The following is a 23568-nucleotide window of genomic DNA, read 5'->3' on the forward strand; positions in this document are numbered from 1 at the left end:
GGGGCTCGGGGGTGGATCCTGGCCGAAACACTGGGATGCACATGACCACGACAGGAAGGCCCCGTAGGCTTCCTTCTTTCCGGAGCATTTTCTTTGGGCAGTACACTATCAGGGAGGAGATGTACAGTTTCCCCCCTTTTGTTTACAATAGGCGAAACACAACCAAGCATCCTTTGCTGATGTAACCTGCCAGTAGGAGGGAGCCAATGATGAAGATAAAGGCGCCAAGCAAAAACAACACAGAGGCAGTGGCTTTGTAAAGGCTCTTGGGTGGGCTTTTCTTAAACGGAAGGTCAGTGTAGCTATCTAGAGTCTCGAGTATTTAACTTTATTACTAGAAATCCCAGCAGTCAGGTTGGTGCAAGATGGCATCATAACACATTAACGGGGCTACAGTTCGAGGCTGCACCACCCAGCGCTCAAAACCTCGCCCCACTCAGCAGCCGAGATGCCGGATGCTGCTACATAGGTCCTCCTGAAAAAATTTCATACACATAAAGAACTTTGTCAGAGAAATCATTCCAAGAATGATGAGTGTCTCAGGGAGTGGAGACTGGTTCTTGAATTTCAAAATAGCAACTTAAAGATTTGCAAGAAAAACGGATAGCTAAAATGTTTAAAGACACTGCTTAATGACATCACTGCGTATATGTCTCCTGATGCCGTATTCCGGATTCAGGCACTTTTCAGTCACTATGAGACCTGGACAGTGAATAAGGATGACAGAGAAGAACCTTTGTAGAACTCAAAGACACCTTTGAGTTGTGATGTTGGAGAAGAGTATTGAATATCCTATAGACTTCCAAAGAACAAGCAGATGTGTTTTGAGAAAAAAGACAGGCAGATTGATGGTTGGAGGCAAGGATGGCAAAGCTTTATCTCACAATTTTGGATGTGTTGTCCGAAGGGGCTATTTCTTGGAAAGGGACATCTTGCTTGTAAAAGTAGAAGGTCAGCAAAAGAAAGGAAGATCCTAAAATGATAGATTGACATAGTAACTGTAGCAATGGGCTCAACTGTGTCAGAGATGGTGAGGATGGCACAGGATAGAATAGGCTTTAGGTTTGTTGTTCATAGGGTTGCTATGAGTCATACTTGACTTGATGTCACATTACAACAATAACATTTTTTATTTTAATAATTTTAATGAACATTTACAGAGATTTTGGATTTCCATTTATGCATTGTTGCACTTTTCTCCCTGCCCACCCCCCGCCCCCAGTTTGCTCCTCTCTTTGAAAAAGTAAAAGAAAAATTCTTTCTTTGTTATACAATCCCCCTGCACCCCTTCCACCGCCCCAGGTACACTCCACTATGCACCCTTAATTCTGGACTCTTGTGATAACTATAATACCCTATCATATATCGCTTTTAAATTATTCTCTCCCTCATCTGTTTCAATACAGTATACATAATTTATCCAGTTTTTCTCAGTCTTTCCTCAACCCTGATATCAGTCCCATTCTACAACAGTGGCACCATGCAGTATTTGTCCTTTTGTGACTGAGATATTTCACTCAGCATAATGTCCTCCAAGGTCACCCATTTTGAATAATATTGCATGAGTTCCTTGTTTTTTAATGCAGCATAGTTTTCCATTGTGTGAATATATCACAGCCTCTCTATCCATTTGTTTGTTGATGGGCCCCGAGACATTTTTATCGGAAGAAAAAATCTGATGTAGTCCTTTAAATGTAGTTTTCTAAATTATGTGAATACTTACAAAATGGAAATTGAGATGAAGCACTTTTAAAATTTTCTTTTCTTTTAACTGCTACTTTGTTCTAAAAAAAGTTCTTGATATAACAAATGCTAATTGCCACACTCCTTAAATAGCAAGAAATTTGATAAAGTCAATGACTCTGAACACACCACTCCAGCAACAACATAAACCAGTGCCCGCCTGGAGTGTGAGCATCTCTGTAACGGGGTGATAATGACAGCTGCCACTGGAACAAAAAAGAAATGAGCATAGTTTAGCCCTGTAAGGGTACTGATATAGGCAAACTGGACTAATGAAAAATGTGTTTTTATAATTAACTATAGATATATTTTTATCAAAATCCTAAGTTTTTATTGAAACATTGTCTCCTAATTTTATAGTCATTTGGGGTTTTAAAGAAAAGTTTTAATTCTTGTAGTCATTTTGCTGTCATTTTTTCTGACAGCATCACTTGCTGTGATCCACACACCACTTCCTGTTCTCTCTCAGTGACACCCGTGGTAGAGCAGCCTTCTCTCTTTTGTAAGAATATGAATTCAGCTTGCATTTGTATGAATTTTTTTTAAAAACTAGTATACCTATAATGATTCATATTCTTTGTGTTTCATTCACATACACAGTAAGTTTTTTGTGTGTGTGGTCCACACTTTTCTTCATTGGTGTTATGTTTTATATAATCATTCCCATACTTGCATATGTTTTAAAAAATGTTTTCTGGGGACCCTGCTGTTTGAATCATCTCTTAATGAAGAGAATCCACAGCCACATAAGGTCTCTGGGTATAATGTTTCTCATAGCAAGTAGAGTCAGTGGGTGGTACACATGCTATTGGACATGGCTACTATCTGAAAGGTTAATTCATAATTCAAGAGAAATTCATATCCACCCAGAAATGCCTTGGAAGAAATGTCTGATGATCAACTTCTGAAAATGAGGTGTTCAAAAGCCTAATATGGGATCACTATGAGTTGGAATCAAAGGAGTATTGCAAATGTCAAAGCCCCCACCTTTGGCGTTGCTGCCTTAGATGCCAACTTCCAAAAATCTGTCATTGTGTGAAGCAGTAGGAGTGGGACACTCTATTATAATGGAAATAATCAAGTGGTAGATCTTGGGGTCATGGGGGTATATGGAAGATTAAACAGAGCCATAGTCCTTTCTGAAAGAAGAGTGAGGGTCCAGGATTTGGGAATCAGCTCAGTGAGTCTTGGGTTATCTAAACTCTCCAGAATCCAAAGAAAGGTCTGTCCCTTAACTAACCCCTGCTGAATAAATTCTAAACCCTAGGAATATTCTGTCTGGTAAATGTTACGTGTATCTGGGACCTTGAACCATGCCAAGTAATCTATGCCAACAATAACATTTTTAAACTTCCAATCTTTTGGAAGTGCAATTTTATGCCACCCCAAGACAGGATTTGCTATCATGAAGGTCCTTCCCATAGACCGTATGTGGCTGTGGCTCTTCTTCATTTACAGGATACCCAGAAAGCAGGGGCCACTGAAAACACTTTTTATTAACACAGTTTACAAATCAGATTGGGTTTTCATGTAATCATTCATAATTTATAATTAGTGATAGGACTTTAAACCACAATGCATGCATTTGACCTCTCAGGAAGCTGGAGACTGAGTACTAAGGTCAACTTTGCAGATACTCCTTCCATGTCCATGTGACTAATCTCGATTAAAACTTTCAACCCTAAGGTTTGAATGAGCTTCCCTGTTTGGCAGTACTCCATATAGACAGACTGTCACATACTGTTGCCGGAGAATTTAAGCACTGTCTATACAACTCTACTTAGAGAGGATAATTGGACTCTTGTACACGATCTCTCCTGCACTTGGCTCTATGCACCTTTTGCTTTTACAAAGTTTTATCTTTTAGCAGCAGTATACCGTAACTATGAATGTAACAGAATCTATGAGTTCTGTGAGTGTTTCCAGCAAATCAATGATCTTAAAAATGGTCTTAGAGACTCTGACACAGGATATGAAAGCCAACCAGGCTAGGCTCAGGATAGACCTTCAGAAAGCTGATGAGGATGGCATACATTTGGAGAGGTGGTCCACAGAGGAAGAGTGAAGTCCATGAATCCTCAGGAGCAGGGTTGTGTCATCTGCATAACACAGATTGTTGATAGATCTTCCACCAATCCTGATGCCACACTTCTCATCATAGAGCCCAGCCTCACGGATAATCTGTTCTGCATACAGGTTGAAAAGGTATGGAGATAGGACACATTCCTGGCGTACACCCTTCTCAATTTTGAACCATGCAGTGTTGCCCTGCTCTGTTCTGACGACTGCCTCTTGGTCCAAGTATAGGTTTCTCATTAGCATGATTAAATATTCTGGGATTCCCATTCTTCTCAGAGTCAGCCACAGTTTGTTATGATCCACACAGTCAAATGTCTTTGCATAATCAATGAAACACAGATAGACATTCTTCTGGTATTCCCTGTTTTCAGCTAAGTTCCATCTAACATCAGCTATAATAGAAAAGATTATATATTCATAAAACTTCCAACTTTGGATTATCTAGTCACATTACTACCAATTTTAGAGATCGTCTTGGACTCTGGTTGGTAGTGATATCTGACACAAGTGGTTATGGCTCTCAGCTAATAACCAAAAGGTTAAAGGTTCAAGTCCATCCAAAAGTATCTTAGGAGAAAGACCTGGCAATCTACTAAAAAAATGCAATTATCGAAAACTCCATGTAGTCCAGTTTGACTTTAACGCTCAAGATACTGGCGTGCGTCTCAGTGAATTTGCTGGCAAATGATTGGTTTCAGTGGAGCTTCCAGACAAAGCTGGGGGGAGTAAGAGTCAAAAAGAGAGGTGATTAGTGTTGTGAGCACAGCTTAAGAGTCAAAGACTTAGGTATTTGGACATTTAGAACAACTTGTTCAGCTGCATTGCTGAAACTGCATAATGAAACAAAAGAAAAGGGGGGGGGGAAGGCAGCACTAACTAAAGGAAACAAACTCCCTCTTCCCTTGGGGAGCCAATGTCTACAGTAGCGGCTGGCCTGGCTGCCGAGACCTCTGGGCTTTTACCTGGAGCTGACTCAGGCACTGCCTGAAACCTGGATGGGAACGAGAGCCACCCTTTGGGAAAGTGAGCCACCTGCTCAGTGCAGAACAGCAGACACCACAATTTCAGAGCAGACATCGAAGCAGCAGGTCTCTTGCCATTGCTCTTAGAGGACGTGTGTTCCCCTAAAAAGGGCTCATTGACCAGAGCTGGGAGACAGCAGTGTGTATATATATATATATATATATATATATATATATATATATATATATATTCCCTGCGTGCTGCCACCTCCCAGCTCTCTTGTTCTCCCTTTCTTCTTTTTCCTTTCAACCTGTATTTCCTGTGCTTCTATTGTATACAGGCATGATCTTAGGTTCTGGGGATACAGTTAGGCTAAGGAAATTACTGAATTTCTGGGCTTTGCAAACAAAGGAAATAAAGCATCAAGTGAAATGGGAGCTGGATGATAAGGGGATTTCACTGTAGGCCAAAAGAGCAACTATTGAAGAAGCCTTAAAAGTGGGGTGAGGTTGGGCCTAGACAAGGGGCAGCAGCCTTTGGAGGGACAGCAGTGAGAGATGAGGTCAGGGAGGTGGGACCAGCTGAAATCCTTCCTTTTTTGGTGTTAGGTACTGAGTCTATTTTAATTCGTCATAACTCACGTGCTGAGCAGAACAAGTTGAACAGCCCCTTAGAGTTTTCTAGGCTGTTCTTAAAAAAACGAAATGAAACACCAAACCCAAAACACCAAAAACTTCTCATTGTGATTTAAGTAAAAGTTTGCAGATCAAATTGGCTTTCCTCTCAGCAACTCATACACATCGTGCTTTGTGACACTGATTATAAACACAATGTCAGTGTTCTGCCCACTTCCCGCTGTGTTTCCTATTACCATTTACTCTTCTTTCATATCCCTATGTACCTTCTGGACTCAACAGTACCTAACAACAAAACCTGTCTTCTGAGCTATATCCTTAGACATACGGTGCCCATTTGACCTTGAGTGGATGCTTTTAAGGAGCATGTTCTTGCCTGGTGTTATTTGATCACATTACAGGTCTGTGTATTGTTTGGTCTGAATCTGGGTCATGGGGGAGCTTTCAGTTCCAGGTTTGAAAGGTGATGAAAGGACATAGTTTAAGGAATTCCCCCAGACTCTGATGACTTAGAAGTAAGGAGAAGCACAAAGCCTTGTAGTTCGAATCCACCAGCTGCTCTACAAGAGAAAGATGGGCAGTCTCCTCTTAGTGATTTAATGTCCCAGAAAACCCACTGGAAGGTCAGCTATGAGTTGGTTTCACTCGATGATACATAACAATAACAAACTATCAGACTAGTAAGCTGAGGCTGGAATCTTTTATGAAAGCAGATTGCCAAGTCTTTTTCTCTTGAATTTGGTGGGTGGATTTGAACAGTCAGTGTTTTTGTTAACAACTGAGAGCTAACTATTATGCCACCAAGGAAGTATTCCTTACAAAGTAACACTTTTAAGAAAGTGTCTGGACTTGTAAAATTGAACTTCCAACTCTAGAGAAACCACTAAATTTGCTGTTCCCCACGTACTGCAGATAGTTAAATACTTGGCTACTAACCGTAAAGGTTGGTGTTTTAAAACTCACCAGAGTGCCTTGGAAAACAGACCTAGATAGCTGATTTGTTTTTTGAAGGCCATAGCCTTTAAAATCTTATAAAATGGTTCTTCTCTGCATGCAAGGGTTGGAAATCGCTAGAAGACCACTAACAACAACAGTGAAGATTTTCACTGAGCAGCTCTTTGGAATCTTTTTCTAATATCTCAGGCTCTGACTGCTCAGGTATACCCAAAGGTTGAATTATTACTATTTTTTTAATTTTCTCGTCTCTGCCTTGTCCCGCTCACTTGTGAATACAAGCATTGAAAAGTAAGGAAATGAAGTAACAAAATGGGCAGAAGGAAAGGTGGTTATTCTACACTTTGGATAATTTCAAGAGACTAGTATGTTTGTTCACACAGCACATAAGTGGTTGTTGTTAGGGGATAGTGTGTTAAGTACAACTCATAGTGATCCAATGAACAACAGATCAGAACCCTGTCCTACCCTGTAACATAATTTCTGACATATTCAATCCCATTGCAGCAGTCACTGTGTCAATCCATCTAGCTTAGGGTCTCCCTGTCTTTCACTGACCCTCCATCTTTCCAAATATGTCCTCTCCAAGAAATAGCTTTTTCTAACAACATGCCCAAAGTATTTTTTTTGTCATCTTTGCCTCCAAGCAATACTATGGGTGTACCTTTCTAAAACATATCTGTTCATTCTTTTGGCCGTGCGTGGGCTATTCACTACTCTTCTCTAATACCGTGACTCAAAGGCATCAATTCTTCTTCTGTAATTCTTATTCTTTGCCATCTCTCAGATGCATAGGAAGTGATTGAAAAGATCCTGGCCTTAGGCAGGCACACTTTAATCCCCAAACTGACATCATTACTTTCCATTCCAGTGTTTTCAAGAGACCCCTGACAGCAGACTTTCCTAATGCAATACATCTCCTGATCTCCTTACTGTTGGTACAAAGTGTGTTGATTAAGGATCCAAGTACCATGAAGTCACTGACATTGTCAATCTTCCCTATCTACCATGGTGTCGCCTTTTGTTTCAGTGGTGAGAATTTCTGTTTTTACAATGTTGAGGTGTAATCCATATTGAAGGATGTAGTCTTTGATCTTCTGCAGCAAGGTCTACAAGTCCTCCTTACTTTCAGTAAGGAAGGACATGCATGCATTTAAATTGTGTGCTAGGCTTATTTCTAAATGTTTTACTTAAAGCATTTAATAGTGTAATTTCATCTTCACATTCATTCTATGAGGCAGAATCTTGTGGTGTCAAGGGTTTATTATTCAAAATGGTTTTCCTAGCCATTGATTTTTTGACTTGGCTGTATGGATGGATAGATAGGATGTGTAAGCCTATCCACAAGGTGATTGGTTAGTCTCTCCACTAAACTGTGCAGATTCAGTGGCAGATTTGGGGCATCTTATCACCAGCAAAGAAAAAGCAGAGAATGTAGAATGTGTGTTGTTCAAGGTCAAAGATTTCTGCAACGCACAGACTGGGACCTGCGCAATAGAAGCAGCAGCAGCAGCAGAGAACCAGAGACCTGACACAAGACAGAGCTGAAGTTGGGACTGCTAACCCACGGAACTAGAGCTAAGAGCCTATGCCCAAGCTCGCTGGGGGCCTGGAAAGCGAGCCATAATTGACAGGACTAAGAGCTTTGTAACAGTCTAAATACATGAGATGGAAGGCTGAGGGGCCTACTAGCACATTTCAGCACCTGTCCTGACTGAATACCCTCCTACCAACTGGAACTACAGCCTTTTGACTTCCCTAATGAAACTCATAAATCATATCCATGTGCTCTGTGAGCTATTATAATGGATTTCAGACTCAGTAGAGTAGTGAGATTGGTGCTGGAATTAGTAGGAAGAGGCATAGGAACACGGGAGACATGTCTGGCCCCAGGGAAATTGGTTTTGTATTGTGGATGTTGTTGATGGGGACAAGTCCCCTTTGTGACAATAGTAGAGGTCAGATAAGGCTGTACCCATGCAGCCTGAGCTCTTTTTAGAATTCTTTTGTTCATCTTGTTTTACAAGGAGGTAAGAAGCTAAGTAAGTTACCCTAAGTCACTCAGTTATAAATGTTAAATTGAGATTCACATTATGAAGCACCTTCTAGCTTTACATGAAAAGGGACTCATAACTATTCATTAAATTAAAAATCTATAGAAATCATTGTTACTATCACTGGTAGAAATTACTGAACATGTTATTTTCTTCCCTGTTGCTGTCAAGTGGACTTTTACTCATGGCAACTCCATGTATTTCGGAAGAGAATTGCATTCCATGTCAAAGGCTGAGTGTTCAAAAGCAGATCACGAAGCCTGGCTTCCAAGGCAGCTCTGGTTGAACTAGAGTCCATCAACCATTTAGGTTAGCAACTGAGCACTTAACCATTTGTACCACAAGCAACTCCAAAATGAAAACCCCATTGGCACAGATTACTGCTCATCTCAATTCTATAGGTCACAGCAGAATTGTCCCACAGCATTTCCAAGGCTTCACAAACACAGACTGCCACATCTTTCTTTTGAGGAGCAGCTAGTGGGTTTGAACCATTGACCTTTCAGTTAACAGTCAACTGCTTAACCACTGCACTACCAGGGCTCCCCACAAGTGCCTTCAGATTACATGATAATAGCTCTAATTTAAAGAGACACTTTCTCAGGTGTAAGTTAAAGCCTTTTACAGATACAAGACGCTGTGCTGCAGTTCTGTAGATGCACAGTTTGAGGTCACCAGCTGCTCCACAGAAGAAGGATGGGAAATCTTTTTTTTTTTTTTTCTGAAGTATTTTTATTTGTTCATTTAACAATATAACACAAAAAATTACAATCTATATCCACATACAACTCTTTTCTTTCTCATTTACAATCGCAAGGTTACCGAGTCCAGAGGAACTGATGTAATCTCTGTATGGAACTATCTTTCAGTAGTTTACTCCAATCCATTTCTTCGTTTATACTCTAGAACATCTTCATTGTGTTGTTTGATTAGATAGCCCCACAAGAAGGCTGAAGCGCCCAAGGTCAGTCCAACTTTCACCCAATTAGGTTTGCTATTTCGTGGTTCATGAAGGTAAAACTTGGACCTCACTGAAAGGCTGCTCGGGAGCCGGGCCGGGGTCAACAGCCGAGAGAAAGAGCTCAACATCACGGAAGGCGCCATCTTGCTGGCCGCCTCCTGAGCGATTAACTGCCTTGAAAACTCACCCGAGGGTCAGCGATGAGTCGATGAGTCGCTTCTGACTCTATGCTACACAACAACAACAACAAACATCAGAGTCCTGGAGCCACACAATGGTTAAACACTCAACTGTGAGCTGAAGAGTTTACATTTCAAACCGACCCAGAGGCTCTGGAGAGAACAATACGAGGTTCTGCTTCTGAAAGTCAAATCTTTGAAAATTCTCTGGAGCAGTTTCTACTCAGAGTAACTTGATGACTAACAACAACACGACCCTCTGAAGTATTGAGATTCTCATTTGGCAAGTAGAGAAAGAGGAGGAAGAAATTATCCAAGAGCACACAGACAGCTCATGGAAGTTTCAGGCTCAAAACTGACTCCAAGATTATATTTAGCTACATTTAAGAGAAGGCTGCGAATACACCTTGACTCCCAGAAGAATGAAAAAATCTCTCTAGGGGGCGGGGAGGGGAAGCCAGAATGTTCATTTGAAATGAGAATGGTGAGACCTCATCTCAAATACTTTAGAACTGTTATTAGAAGTAACCAGTTTCTGGAGAAAGAACGTCATGCTTAGACCTTCAATGAGGTGGATTGACACAGTGTCTGTAACAGTGGGCACAAGCATGGTGGTGCAGGACTAGGCACCATTTTGTTCTGTTGCCAAACTGATTCTGTAAAATCCAATAGCTTTAAAAAAGCCATGAGCAAAAGGAGTGAAGGCAGAATCCTAATCATGCAAATCCATTAGACAATGGCCCCTAGAAACAAAGTCAGAAAGTGCCAAACTGGAATTCTTAGGTGCTGTATGAAATGAATAGGGATTGAAGGCTCATGACCCTTTATGAAGTCTGCACTTTTGGTGAGTTGTCATGTCTGGGTACTGAGACAAGGACTTCCAATCTTTTCATTTTTTTCTTGACTTCATTACTAATCTCTCTCTCCTTTTAGTTACTGTACCCCTGTGTGCTTTGTGGAGAAGTCCTGGTGGCACAGTGGCTAATCACTTGACTTCTGACAAAAAGGTTAATGGTTCAAATCTACCTGCCACTCTGAAGGAGAAGGATATGGTATTCTACCTCTGTGAAGACTATTGCCTATAGGGCGGTTCTACTCTGTACTACAGGGTCAGAATTGTCTTGACAGCAATGGGCTTGGTTTCGTGTTCTGAGTTTTACCTTCCCAGGATAGTTGAGCAGTAGGGGGCAGAGGAAAGACGCTACTTTTCTTTCCTTGATAACACCTATTCTTTTTTGTGTTTGTCCACCCCTACCTAATAATGGTTTGTGGACAACTAACAACAGGAAGTAATAATACATCATATATTGTAAACCGATTGACTATACAATTGGTGTCATAAAATGTGTGTGAATGATTGAATGGAAAACCAATTTGTGTTGTAAACTTTCACTCAAATCACAATTAAAAAACACACGAAGAGAAAGTTACCAAATGTTTAACATTTGCACTTGTTGTCTTTATTACAATATATAAATAGAATTCCACGTTCCATCCTTTTGCCCTTTGTTGACTTCTCTCAGCTTTTTTGGGAGATGTCCTGGAGTCTCTCAACTCCCATCTCCTCCGTTATGTAACTCCATTATTTATTTTACTTATTTGTTTGTAAATTTCAGGAAGAATACTTCTTTTTTGTATTTTAAAAATTAATTCTTTTTATGCAAGTATTTTCCTCTCTTTTAATGGTTTGTATCTTTTAAGATTTTTCCATTTTAGATATTCAGTATGGCTTTAGACGACAAAGGAGTATTTATCCTTGAGTTGATTCCGCATATTTTATGTAATAATTTTCAGCCACTGACCTTATTTCTCAGAAATACTATTTCTCTCTTTCCCCTGCTCCTGTATGTTCAGGGATCTCTGGTGACAATAGTCCTTGAGGAGCTGCCCTGAAACCCGAAGGCGAAGCCTATGGCAGTTCGAAGCCACCAGCTTGCTCTGCTGGAGAAAGAGGGACAGTCTCCTCCCATGCGATTTACAGCCTCCAAAAACCTTTGGGAGGTCAGCTATGAGTTGGTTTCAACTTGACAGCAACAAGTTTTGTTGTTGGAGATATGTTTTTTAACTTTTCTGTACATACTATCTTATTTTCCTTCCCTCCACTTGTGTCTATTTTTATTTCTAGCTGATTACTAGACAGTAACTCTCAATTCACCTGTTAGGATCACACCCTCAAAAGAGAGAGTGCAGAAATTAGTCTGGCATGCATGTTCATTTTATTCAGAGGCTTATGGATGTCATTATTGTTAAAGAAGAGTCCACTCTGCATTTAATACAAGGAGCGAGCTAGTTTGTGTTCGTTGTTAAGTCAGGGAATATAAATAATTTGTATGGCTTATTCCCTAGGAATGCAATTATTCTAATCAGTATCTGCCATTTATCTAATTTATTTTCTGTCCATTCAGTCAGCTATTCACTAAGAACTCATTACAGGCACAGATATTGTGAGTTCACAGTGAAATATTTTGTTTTTAAGTGCATATAAAAGTTATACTTACACTATATTGTTGTTATTATGTGCTGTTGAGTTGGAACTAACTTATAGCTGAACCTCCCACAGGTTTTTAGAGGCTGTAAATCATCAGGGAGGAGATTGCCCATCCTTCTCCTGCAAAGCAGCTGGTGGCCTCGAACCACATGCCTTTGGGATTGCAGTGGAGCCTCTTACCACTAAGCCACCAGAGCTCCCTACGTGTGCAGTAGCATTATAAAAAAGTTTGAAATATTGTGAGATTTACCAAACTGTAACAGAGTTATGAGTGAGAATGGGTGACTGGAAAATGACGCAAGTATAAATGCTCAATTTGTTGCCACAAATCTAAAAGTTAGAAATAGTATCATACTTGTGAAGCACAATAATGTGAAGAACAGTAAAATGATGCTTGTCTACATTTTATAGACATGGCAGCAGGCACTGTCTTGGTGGTATTGTTGTGTACTGTGGCATGGAGCTGACTCATAGCTGACTTTCCAGCAGGTTTTCAGAGGCAGTCAATCACACAGGAACAGATTGCCCAGTTTTCTAGAGGCCATTTGGTGCATTTGAACCTTGAGCTATCGAGACTGCAGTACAGTTCACCACTAGGCCACCAATAGGAGACCCTGGGCTTAGAAAATAAGTACCAGTGATTTTTAAACAAACATTTTCATTATTCCTGCTGTTGTTGCTTAATAACTTGTCTGACATTAGGAAGTCCCTGGAGGCTTTCAATTACCCTCTTGTCAAATGAAGGGCTTATATGAAGTGAAAGCCATAATTTTCACGTTTCTAAAAATCAAAGGTCCTAGAAGATTTGACTCCTTGCTTTAATTTGATCACTAACTTACTGCCTTTGGATATTTAGTCTCTGGACATCAGTTTCCTTCTCCATAGAACCAGTGGAAAATAATGGAGTAAGTTAAAAAAAAGTGTCCCAGGGTTAATAGATAATCCTATGGAAACGGGTTCTGTATCCAAAAGATATAGGAAATGTGGATTCAATAGTTTCTTTGCTCTTGGGCTTCTCATAACCTTTAACAGACCAATTTTGTTTCATGAACCTCCATGATGGCAGATGAGCTCCTCAAATATATTTAACTGTGGGGCTTTCTACCCAGAAACATCTTTGTAGGACTGATGTTCCTTAGAATACATTGGGGCAATGTTTACCATATGAACTTGAAGGCCCTATTGTCAGATTAATGATTCCTTCTTTTTTTAAATTATTAAATTTTATTAGTTTTAATGAACATTTACAGAGATTTTGGGTTTTCATTGATTCATTGTTGCACAGTAATCATTCCTTCTTAGACATCTGCTGGTCCAAGGTCTCACCGAGCCATGTTGCATGCATACTTTCCTTTCTCTTCAAGTTGTGTGTTTAAAGCTCTTGGTGCACAGATTCGAAGCTCACCAGCACTGATGCTGGTTTGCAAGAGCATACAACTCATTAGCACTTTGTCAGCACTTTGGGTAACAGTGCCCAGAACAAAGGCACAGTAGTATGTTTTGGTACAAGAGAAGCACAAGGAGGACTTCTTGGTGAAAGAGGTGAAATCCATGAAGATGGGAAACAGTAACATTAATGGGGTAGATTCTTATGAAAACTAAAACACTGCTTTTGACATTTACATGACATAGTCTTTCCCATCACAGAACTGTTGTTTTTGACCAAGACGTTAGGACCCGGAGTAACTGAGATGAGTGGCTCCATGCAGCCTGTGTTCAACATCTGTTACGCTGGAGTTCATTAATGTTCAATTGCATCCTATTGTCTTCATGTTATTCAACTTCATTTCATTGCCATTGCTTCAGCTGAGGTTTAATCAACTATTTATGGGAAGACAGGGCTTGGAGTCAGGGTAGTGACAATAGGTGACAGTCTGGGGCAGTGATGGGGGAGACAAGTCATGGTGGAAATATTCCTGATTTGCGAGAGCTTGCTGATAATTGAAACAGTATCTGAGAATAATGATGACACAATTTGTATTTCTAAAAGAGGAATTTCATACTTGTTTTTCCTGATGTCTGTACCCTTCACTCCTCAAGAGCTAGAAGCGAGCAGAGATGAAAAAAAAAATAAAATTTATGGTTTCTCTGTAGAAATCAGATCATTAACATCAGTGCTTTGTTATATTGTTTCTGGGCAGGGCTGATACAACTGAAGCCATCCAAGTCGAATAAAATACTTATTGCTTTGTGATGGGGGGGGGGAATCCTCCATTAGGAATGTTTAAAAAAATCTCGCAAATTACTTAGATGTTTAAATTTTGTGCATTATTTATCACCTCAATGTATGTTCTCCAAGATTGATGAATCTGTGTCAGAAGCAATGGAGTATAAATACGGAATTAATTTGCCTCAGTATCTAATGATATGTGATTCAACTGTATAATCAGTATTATATACATTTATTCAAACTACACCTTAATATATAATTTGATACATATTAAATTATCCTGAAGAAAACAGTAAAAATATTTGCACATTTTCCAAGTCTGCAAAATCATGAGACAGACTAAATGAGTCCAATTTACTTATTAGCTAAAATAAAATGTCAGTATATTATCAACATTATGAAAAGTTGTCACATATTTTGCAAAAGTCTCATTTTCATAAACAAAGTTCTGATACTTCCCACAATTCCAAGAGTAACATTTATGCACAAAAGATTTCTAACGATTTAAAAATCCTGTTCAAGTTTTTTAAAATATGTAAACTGTCCACGGATGGGAGGATGCCCTCACCCCCCACTTTGTTATTCTTTTGGGGACAACCAGGCCACTCCAGATGGTGCGTTAGTTAGTGCCGGACAGACATAGCTTTGGAGAAGCTTCAACAGATGAAGGCTGTAATGTCAGGATTTTGCTGCGCGTGGTCCCCCTCCCCCCGCAGTTCCCAGGGTAGGAAGGTGCTGAGATGGAGGCCGAGGGACGCCCGCCCACCTGCCACCACCTGTTTCAGCCTCAGCCCTCGGTTATAAATCCTCCTCAAAGATTCACCCAGCACTCTCCGACAGCTACTGAGCGAACAGCGCTCCTGCCCCTTGGAGCTTCGGGGAAGGATGCACACAGCTTCTTGAAAAAGTTCAAGGCTGTCTTGGAAGACGGGAAAGGCCTTCCCAGATTCAGCCAGACCCGACTTTACCGAACGAAAATTCCCTTTTCTTTTTTCAACTTCACTTTGGAAGAATGACTTGCTCCTAGACATCTCAGCTATCCCTGAATTTGGGCAACTGGAGAGATCCGCAGCCTGGTTACCCAATAGGACAGAAGGTCGAGCCCCGCAATCCCCACTGTGAACTGATCCCACGTGAGCTGCTCCGTTGGAAACTTTCTGGCTAAGGACGACTTAGGACGCGGCTCGATAGACCCGCACACACTTGGGTCTTGGGCGGTCGGGGGAGCTCCGGGTGAGGGTCGGTGGCCTCGAGGCCGCGCACATCATGAAATCCTGCAAATCCGGCTGCCCAGCGGCGGGAGAGCGCGTCGCGCCCCCGTGTGCGGCTGGTGCCGAGTGCGCGGGCACGTGCGCCGCTCCCGAGCGGCTGGAGAGCGCAGCGCGCAGGCGCCTGGCTGCCAACGCGCGCGAGCGGCGCCGGATGCAGGGACTTAACACGGCCTTTGACCGCCTACGCCGCGTGGTCCCGCAGTGGGGCCAAGACAAGAAGCTCTCCAAGTACGAGACCCTGCAGATGGCGCTGAGCTACATCATGGCTCTGACGCGCATCCTGGCCGAGGCCGAACGGTTCGGCTCCGAGCGGGACTGGCTCAACTTCCACTGTGAGCACTTTGGTCGCGACCACTACCTCCCTTTCGCAAGCACCAAGCTACCGGGCGACAGCGATCCCTATGGTCAGAGGCTCTTAGGCTTCCAGCCTGAGCCCTTCCAGATGGCGAATTAGGGCGTCAGGTGCCGGGCCCGAGCCGCAGACCCACCTGGATTCGCCGCCAGCGCTTCGGTGTCTCGGCTGCAGTCTTAGAATAAAATTAGCAAACTTTCAGGTTACTTTTGCTCCTGTCTCTAGTCCTATGGATGCAACAATCGACTCTTTCCCCCTTCCTTGTGTATTTTGTAGATGTCATTAATGCATCTTTTGATTGCTGTGAAAATCAGGCAACCTTCCCCTTTTCTGGACGCTTTGAAGGAAGACAATCTTAAGAGGAAAGAAAGAAATATGATTAGAATATAAAAACGTTTAAGTCCTCAGAGAAGGAATGATTTTCTTAGACTTTGTAAGTTTGCCCTGTTCAGGTGAAGTTAAAATATCTGGTGTGTAGTGCGGTCTTTATGGCAGGAGGAGGCTGAAGGGTTGAAGCGCTTTTTCTGTTGTGCAAATGTATTAATGCTTAGTGCATTGTGTATGCATGAAGTAGGGCCAAGCTTTTGGGCTTTTCTCCCAGTAGAGTACATGGACATGAATGCGCTGTATTTTTCTAAACTGTACACCGTAAAATGAAGATTTTTGTAAAATAGAAATAAAACGTGAATTTTCATGCCAAGTAGCCTGCGAGGTTCTTTGTGGTGTGTTTTTTTGTTTTTGTTTTTGTTTTTTTAAAAATCTGATTAGACCGTAGATTTGGAGGAGAGGTGTGATGATATTAGACTTTCTGTTAAGTAAAGATGCATCGAATCCCTCTATTTACCAAATGTGTTTTATAAAAGACCTCATCAAATAAACCAGTGGGGGTACAGGTAATGAATTTGCAAGCTTTCTCTGATAACTTGGCAATACCGACATACTTTTCTTGAAGATTAATTTAAATAGAAATACTATTTAGCTTTTAAGGTATTCAGTGTTGTGTTTTCTTTATTAAGCTGACTACTGATTGATTACTAATCCTTTTCAAGTCACTGAAAGTGACTTTTGGCATTTTTAAAGTTTAAGAAGGAATGAAATCCATCCTGAAAAGAACATTATGAACACACATGGGCTGTGTCATAGTGAAGACTCCAGAATATCATTAGTCATTTTTCAGGTGCGACATCACAGCTTCATTTCTGGACCTTGTGAACGGGAACAACTACACCTGGCTTTCTTCTTGTTCCTTCGCAAAGATGTAAGTGAAACCTCCCCAGAAAGGTGATTCCTGTTTAATTACCACACGTTGAGTAATAAAGGCTTCCCTAACAGCAAACCTATTCAAAGTGGGAGCATGATATTGGCTTGAACTAATTTTATAAATTCGCCTAGCCATTGGTTGAATAAACCAAGCTCATAATGTCAAGAGTGACCTGGTGACCAACAACACTGCATGCATTTAGATAGAAGAGGCTGTTCACAATTAAGAAAAGCTGGTCCATTAAGGGTGGCTTTGTGGGAGGGAATTGTGAAGCCACTGCAAAGGGATGTGGTTCGAATCCACCAGCTGCTCAGCGGGAGAAAGATGGACAGTCTCCTCCCTTGCGATTAAAAACTCACTGAAGAGTCAGCCATGGGTTGTCTATAACAAGTTGTCTATATAGAGCTCTGGTGGCAGCTCTCTGAGGGAAGATGGACATTCTCCTCTTGTGCCTTTTACAGCTGAGGAAAATCTGCTAGAGTGTCAGCTTTAAGGGGGCGTCCGACTTCACGGTAATTTATGAGTTTGAATTTTTTCGAGTCATCTGTGTGTTTGGAATTTGTCAGAGGGCAACAAAAACCACAACCAGCATCCTGTAAACCTTGGTATTACGGATCCAAAGCCTCACCTCAGGCACAGCCTTCCATTTGCAGTTCATCTGCAGAGGGTCTATATCAAAACAAAACTGTTTTCTTTAGTATTTTTAATAATAAAAATCCATTTGGTTTGCATTGTGGTAAAGTGTCTTCTCCATCCCATAAACTTAGAAAATCACAAATGCATCTCCAGAAATCCATTGGGAGGCTTACCCAGACGTTTCCTTTTCTCCTGACATCTAATTAATACATAAGAGAGGCAGTTAAAAAAAAAAAAGGGAAGAAAAAGAAAAAAGAACAGAAAAAAAAGAGGAGGGTTCAGTTCTTGGTGTCCTCACGACTGATTAGAGTAGTACATTGAACCTCTTGACTCTTTTTTTTTTTTTTAATTTTCCATACAGCTTCATTTTATTGAGCCGAAAGTTCATAAAATGTCCACTGGCCTTTCCTGCCCTGCTCCCTACTGCACACTCCACTTCCTTCCGTCACAAACTCTTAAAGGTCGACAAACACTTGGAATCACTGGTTTCCCACCTCAAAGCACCTCAAAAGGGTGGTGGCTTTCAGAGGATCCCTTGTTCGAAGCAGCAGGATGGTTCATGCTGAACGTCTTGTGTAAATGGTGGCTGAGAGCAGACATTCGTTCACTCAGACACTGTTATCTTCCTTACTCCGAAAGAAAGGCTTGGCTCCAAGCCTGCAGTATTCATAGATAAGCTTGAAGAGGAAGAAGAGATGGAAAAGAGTGATGAGGGAGGCCACATTGAACCAGAAGAGGAAGGCCTGCTGGGCTAGGTGCTCGTAGTGGGCCAGGATGGCCTTGAGGTCCAGTATGTGCCCCAGGTCCTGCAGGTGCATGAGGTCGGTGCAGATGTCGAGCAGTGGCCCGATGAGCTGCATCACCATGATGGAGAACGTGTGGCCCCGGGGCGCCGAGGTCAGCTCCATGGGGTCATCCAAGCAGCCAGCTTCACAGGCGTAGATCTTGATAGGCTGGCCGCGCTACTCCACCGACACAGGCAGGTAGGGCTTGCCCTTGGTGTCGGCAAGCACGGCCAGGTTGATGCGGTTGTTCTTGTAGTGGATGCCGTGCAGAGAGTAACTGTTGTGCAGCACTTCGGGGTCAGTGTGGAACTGGAGGTTGTTCTTGGTGACCTGTAGCCCGCTGAAACTGATTATCATGCCCTGCATGATGCCTGGGGCACCCCCCTTCACCAGCCCCTTGCAGCCGTGCTTCTGCAAGGTCAGCTTCCACAGGTCAGACAGCTGCAGGATCTGCTGGACTGTGGACATCCGCGCGGGCCAGAGATTCTCAGAGTGCATGGTGGCGTGGCCACTGAAACATTGATTTTTGTAGTGGAGTGTGTAGACTCCATCTGGTCTTGCTCCTGGTCACTCAGGGCAGGGCTGAGCAGCTGGGCTGGGGAGCAGGAGAACATGTAGCAAAGCATCAGGTTCACAGTCAGGCTGGATGGTATGTGCGTGTCCGTGATCTTCATTTCCACTCTGGAACAAATGTTCTTTTCTAACATCTGTCTATCTTCCTAAAAGAACTGAAGCAAGCCCCATGAGAATAGGGACTTCATTCCATTCACTTCTGTATCCCAGGTGCCTAAAACAGGCCCTGGTGCCTGCTGGGTGATACCTGAACTAAAGGGCTGGGCCCAGAGGCGCTGGTGGTCCCGAAGCAGTTCATTTGCCAGCATCTCTAGGAGCTCCAGCATTTCTTTGCAGGCCAAGTCCTGGAGTGTTCTGAGCTCCTTCTCTGCTTTAGTCTTGAGCACCTGGGGGTTCATGGGGCTGGAGATCTGGACCACCCATAGCACTGTCTCATCCAGTTGTGTCTTGGAAGACACCTGGAGCCTGTTCAAGAGCTTTTTGGCGTCCACCACTACCAGATGCACCAGTCCCGAGGACAAAGGCGGAGAGAGGCCCAGGTAGAGCAAGAACTGATGGTCTCCGACCTTCTCCAGCGTGCTGGCGAGGGCCGTGGGGGCTGGGCCGACGGTGAGCCCCCACGGTCTATAGGGCCGCTACATGCTCCATGGGGTTGTTGAGCTGGATTTGCTGCAGGTAGACATGAGGGTGGTCCGGGTGAGCCAGGAAGTCCTCCTTAAGCAGCACGCAGGCACATCCGGCCCCGGTGAGGGCGCAGGGACAGCAGCTGCTGCCCCGAGCCCTGGAGCCTGAGCTGCAGGCAGCGTATTTGGCGCAGCAGGACCTCCTGCAAGAGCAGCACGGCTTCCCCAGCTTCAGCCAGCGCGCTGAGTCGGCACAGCTGCACAAGAGGCACAAAGTCCGGCGCCACACAGGGCGCTCCGGCTCCCTGGGGGTCACTCAGAGTCGGTGGTGGTCAAGTCCAGGGCCAGAAAGCCGTTGGCCACCAGGACCAGTACGCCGGGGCCCAGTGGCACAGCCTCACCGCGCTCCCTGAGGCCACGCCAGGCCCAGGTAGCTTCCTCCAGGCAGGCGGCAGGCTGGGCGGCGCCCCGAATCGCCGTGGGCCTCAGGACAGCAAATGCAGGCCACTCGCCGCCTGCAGCACCCCGGAGCCTGCAAATCAGAGGAGCAAAACCAGAAGAAGAGCAGGCAAAGGAGACGGCGGCCCGCCAGCAACCCCTTAAACCGCTGCTGCAGCCACATTAGGCCTTAGGGCGCGGGGCCAGGCCGCCCAGACCAGCCGACAGGGCCTCACTCTCTAACCTGGCTAGGGTCGCAGCCACCGCAGCGAACATCTGACTCTTAACAGCTCTTAGAAGACACTGTAGAGGGGCAGACAATGCTGCTCTAGTTGGTACCATCCTGGTCACATTCCATTCTTCTTAACACCTGACTCATAAAGGCCCCATGGGACACAGTAGAACCCTTCCACAGAGTTTCCAAGGCTCTATCTATAAAGAAACAGACTGCCCCACCTTTTCCATCTACCTTTCAATTAGTTCTTGAGCATTTAACCACTCTGCCCCAGAGCTCCTTCCTACTGTTATTAAGTTGATTCTGACTCAACAACCTACCACTGGACTTTGAAGGCTGTAAATCTTTATAGGAGGAGATTGCCTGTCTTCCCCTATGAAGTCATTGGTGGGTTCGAACAGTCAATCTAATGGTTCACAACCCTACATATATTACCAGGGCTCCTTTCCTCACTCCTTAGAATTATGCATTTTGTTGTTATGTGCTGTTGAGTTACCTGTGACTCATAGTGACCCTATGTATAATAGTTCTGAGTCCTGCCCTATTCTGAGCCTATTTCTTCATCCCCAACAGATATAATCCCGTTTCTCCAGTCACTGAGTCAATCCATCTCATCATGGGTCTTCCTCTCCTGAGCTGTCCCTCTACCATTTCAAGCATGATGTCCTTCTCCAAGGTATGGTCCCTCCTGGCCAGATGCCCAAAGTATGTGAGACAGAGCTTCAAAATCCTTGCCTCCAGCAACTTGGTTTTGTCCTCTCCAACATGGACTTGTTTGTTATCCTGGCAGTCCACAGTGTGTTTAGCATTCTTCTCTAGCACCGCAACTCAAAAGCATCAATTCTTCTTCTATCATCATTAGTCAACTCAAAAGCATCAATTCTTCTTATATCATCCTTAGTCATTGTCCATTATCTGATGTATAGCAAGTAAATGCGAAGACCATGGCCCATATCAAGCTCACCATAGTCTCTAGACGGACATTGTTGCTCTTGTGTACTCTGGAGAGGTCCCTGACAGCATATTCTCCCAATGCAATTTATCTTTGATTTCATGACTACTGGTGCCAAGAGTGTTAATTGTAGAACCAAGCAAGCTGAAACTGTTAACAATCTCAATCCGTTCTCTGTCTATCATGAAGCTACCAATTGGCCCTATGGTGAGGATCTTTGTTTTCTTGATGTTGAGCTTGTGTTGCCTGCATAATGCAGGCTGTTGATGAGTCTTCCTCCAATCCTAATGCCACATTCTTCCTCATAAAGTCCAGCCTCCTGAATGATATGTTCTCCATAAAGATTGAAAAGGTATGCAGACAGGATGCATCCCTAACTCACACCTTTCCTGATCCTGAACCATGCAGTGTTTCCCTGCTCTGTTCTGAGGACCGCTTCCTGGTCCAAGTATAGGTTTTGCATGTACACAGTTACATACTCTGGGGTTCCCAAAATGATAGAATTGTGTACAATCAATTACCTATTCACTGCAAATACCTTTTATAAGAAAAATAAATGGCGACTATACACATGGACTTCACCTGATGGTCTACACAGGAATCAGATTGACTATATCTGCAGAAAAAAAATCGATGGAAAAGCTGAATATCAGCTGTGAAAACTAGGCTAGATGCTGATTGTGGAACGGACCAACAACTAGTTACTCATATGCAAGTTCAAACTGAAACTAAGAAAATAAAATCTACAAGAACCAAAATGTGACCTTAAGTGTATCCCACCAGAATTTAAAAACCATCTCAGGAACTGGTTTGAGGTCTTGAACATTAATGAGTAAAGTACAGTTGAGCTGTGTGAGGTTATCAGGGATATAATCTATGAAGAATGCAAAAAGTCCTTTCAAAGACTGAGGGGGAAGAAGACTTGAGATGGGTGTCAGAAGAGACTTAATTATTGCACTAGAGTGTCGAGAAGCCAAAGCAAAGGAAAAAATCTAGACGTTAAGGAGTTGAATAGAATATTTCAAAGGGCAGCTCAGGAAGACAAATAAAAGTATTATAACGAAATGTGCAAAGAACTGAATTTGGAAAATCAAAAGGGAAAAACTCACTCAGTATTTCTTTTTTTTCCTTTTTTTAAATTAATTTCAATTAACATTTACAAAGATTTTGGATTTCCATTCATTCATTGTTGCAACACCCAGTATTTCTTAAGCTGAAGGAACTGAAGAACAAATTCAAACCTCGAGTTGCAATACTTAAGGGTGCTACAGGCAGAATGTTGAATGACTCAGGAAGCATCAAAAAAAGGTGAAAGAAGTACATGGAGTCACTGGACCAAAAAGAATTGGCTGACAGAAAATTTCATGAAACTGCGTAGGATCAAGAGGCAATGGTGATGAAGGAGGAATTGAACTTGAACGTTGCTCTGAAGGAATTGGCAAAAAAAAAAAAGGCCCCAGGAATTGATGGAATACCGATTGACATATTTCAGCAAACAGATGCTGCTCTGGACGTGCTCACCAGGTTGTACCAAGAAACCTGGAGGACAATCACCTGGCCAACTGACTGGAAGAGATCTATATTTATTCCTATTCCAAAAAAAGGTGACCTGGCAGTCTGTGGAAATTATTTAACAATATCACTAATATCACACGCAAACAAGATCTTGCTGAAAATTATCGAAAATCAACTGAAACAGTACATCAACAGAGAACTATCAGATGTGCAGGCTGGGATTAGAAGAGGCAATGGTACGAGGGATATTATAGCTAATGTTAGATGGATCTTGGCCAAAGACAATTCCAGAGGAATGACTATCTGTGCCTTGTTGACTATGCAAAGGCTTTTGACTGTGTGGATCACAACAAATTGTGGCTAACCTTGAGGAGTTATGCATAAGCTTAATTAATAACCCCAGGAAGTTAATAGAGTTTGAGAAGGAATGAAATAGAATATTAAAAAGAACATTGTAAAGTACCATCCTGTGAGCAGCTGTGGTAGGAGAGCAGGGGGCCTGAGAGCATGACTCGCCTGGTCTGGTGTTGCTCCTGCCCGTACAACCAGAAGCCCAAGAAGGGAATGAAGGCAGAGAATGACCACATCAGCCTGAAGGTAGCTGGGCAGGATGGCTCTGTCCTCCAGTTCAAAATCAAGAGGCACTCACCCCTGAGCAAGTTGATGAAGGTCTATTGTAACTGACAGGGTTTGTCAGTCAG

The 23568-nt window shown here is 42.8% G+C and overlaps 1 protein-coding gene and 2 pseudogenes across 1 annotated transcript; 1 reads left to right on the forward strand and 2 right to left on the reverse strand.

The window, feature by feature from the left end:
* Positions 1-9301: 9301 nt before the first annotated feature.
* Positions 9302-9532, reverse strand: LOC102843676 (annotated as a pseudogene).
* A 5960-nt stretch (positions 9533-15492) lies between these two features.
* Positions 15493-15951, forward strand: ATOH7 (atonal homolog 7 (Drosophila)). The gene has a single exon (XM_006889053.1). It carries the CDS (start codon positions 15493-15495, stop codon positions 15949-15951), a length of 459 nt encoding a protein of 152 aa, XP_006889115.1.
* Positions 15952-18354: 2403 nt separating this feature from the next.
* Positions 18355-20349, reverse strand: LOC102868665 (annotated as a pseudogene).
* Between the last annotated feature and the right edge of the window lie 3219 nt (positions 20350-23568).

Source organism: Elephantulus edwardii, unplaced genomic scaffold (genome assembly GCF_000299155.1).
Source record: "Elephantulus edwardii isolate Elephantulus edwardi_28Jun2011 unplaced genomic scaffold, EleEdw1.0 scaffold00074, whole genome shotgun sequence".
Lineage (NCBI taxonomy): Eukaryota > Metazoa > Chordata > Mammalia > Macroscelidea > Macroscelididae > Elephantulus > Elephantulus edwardii.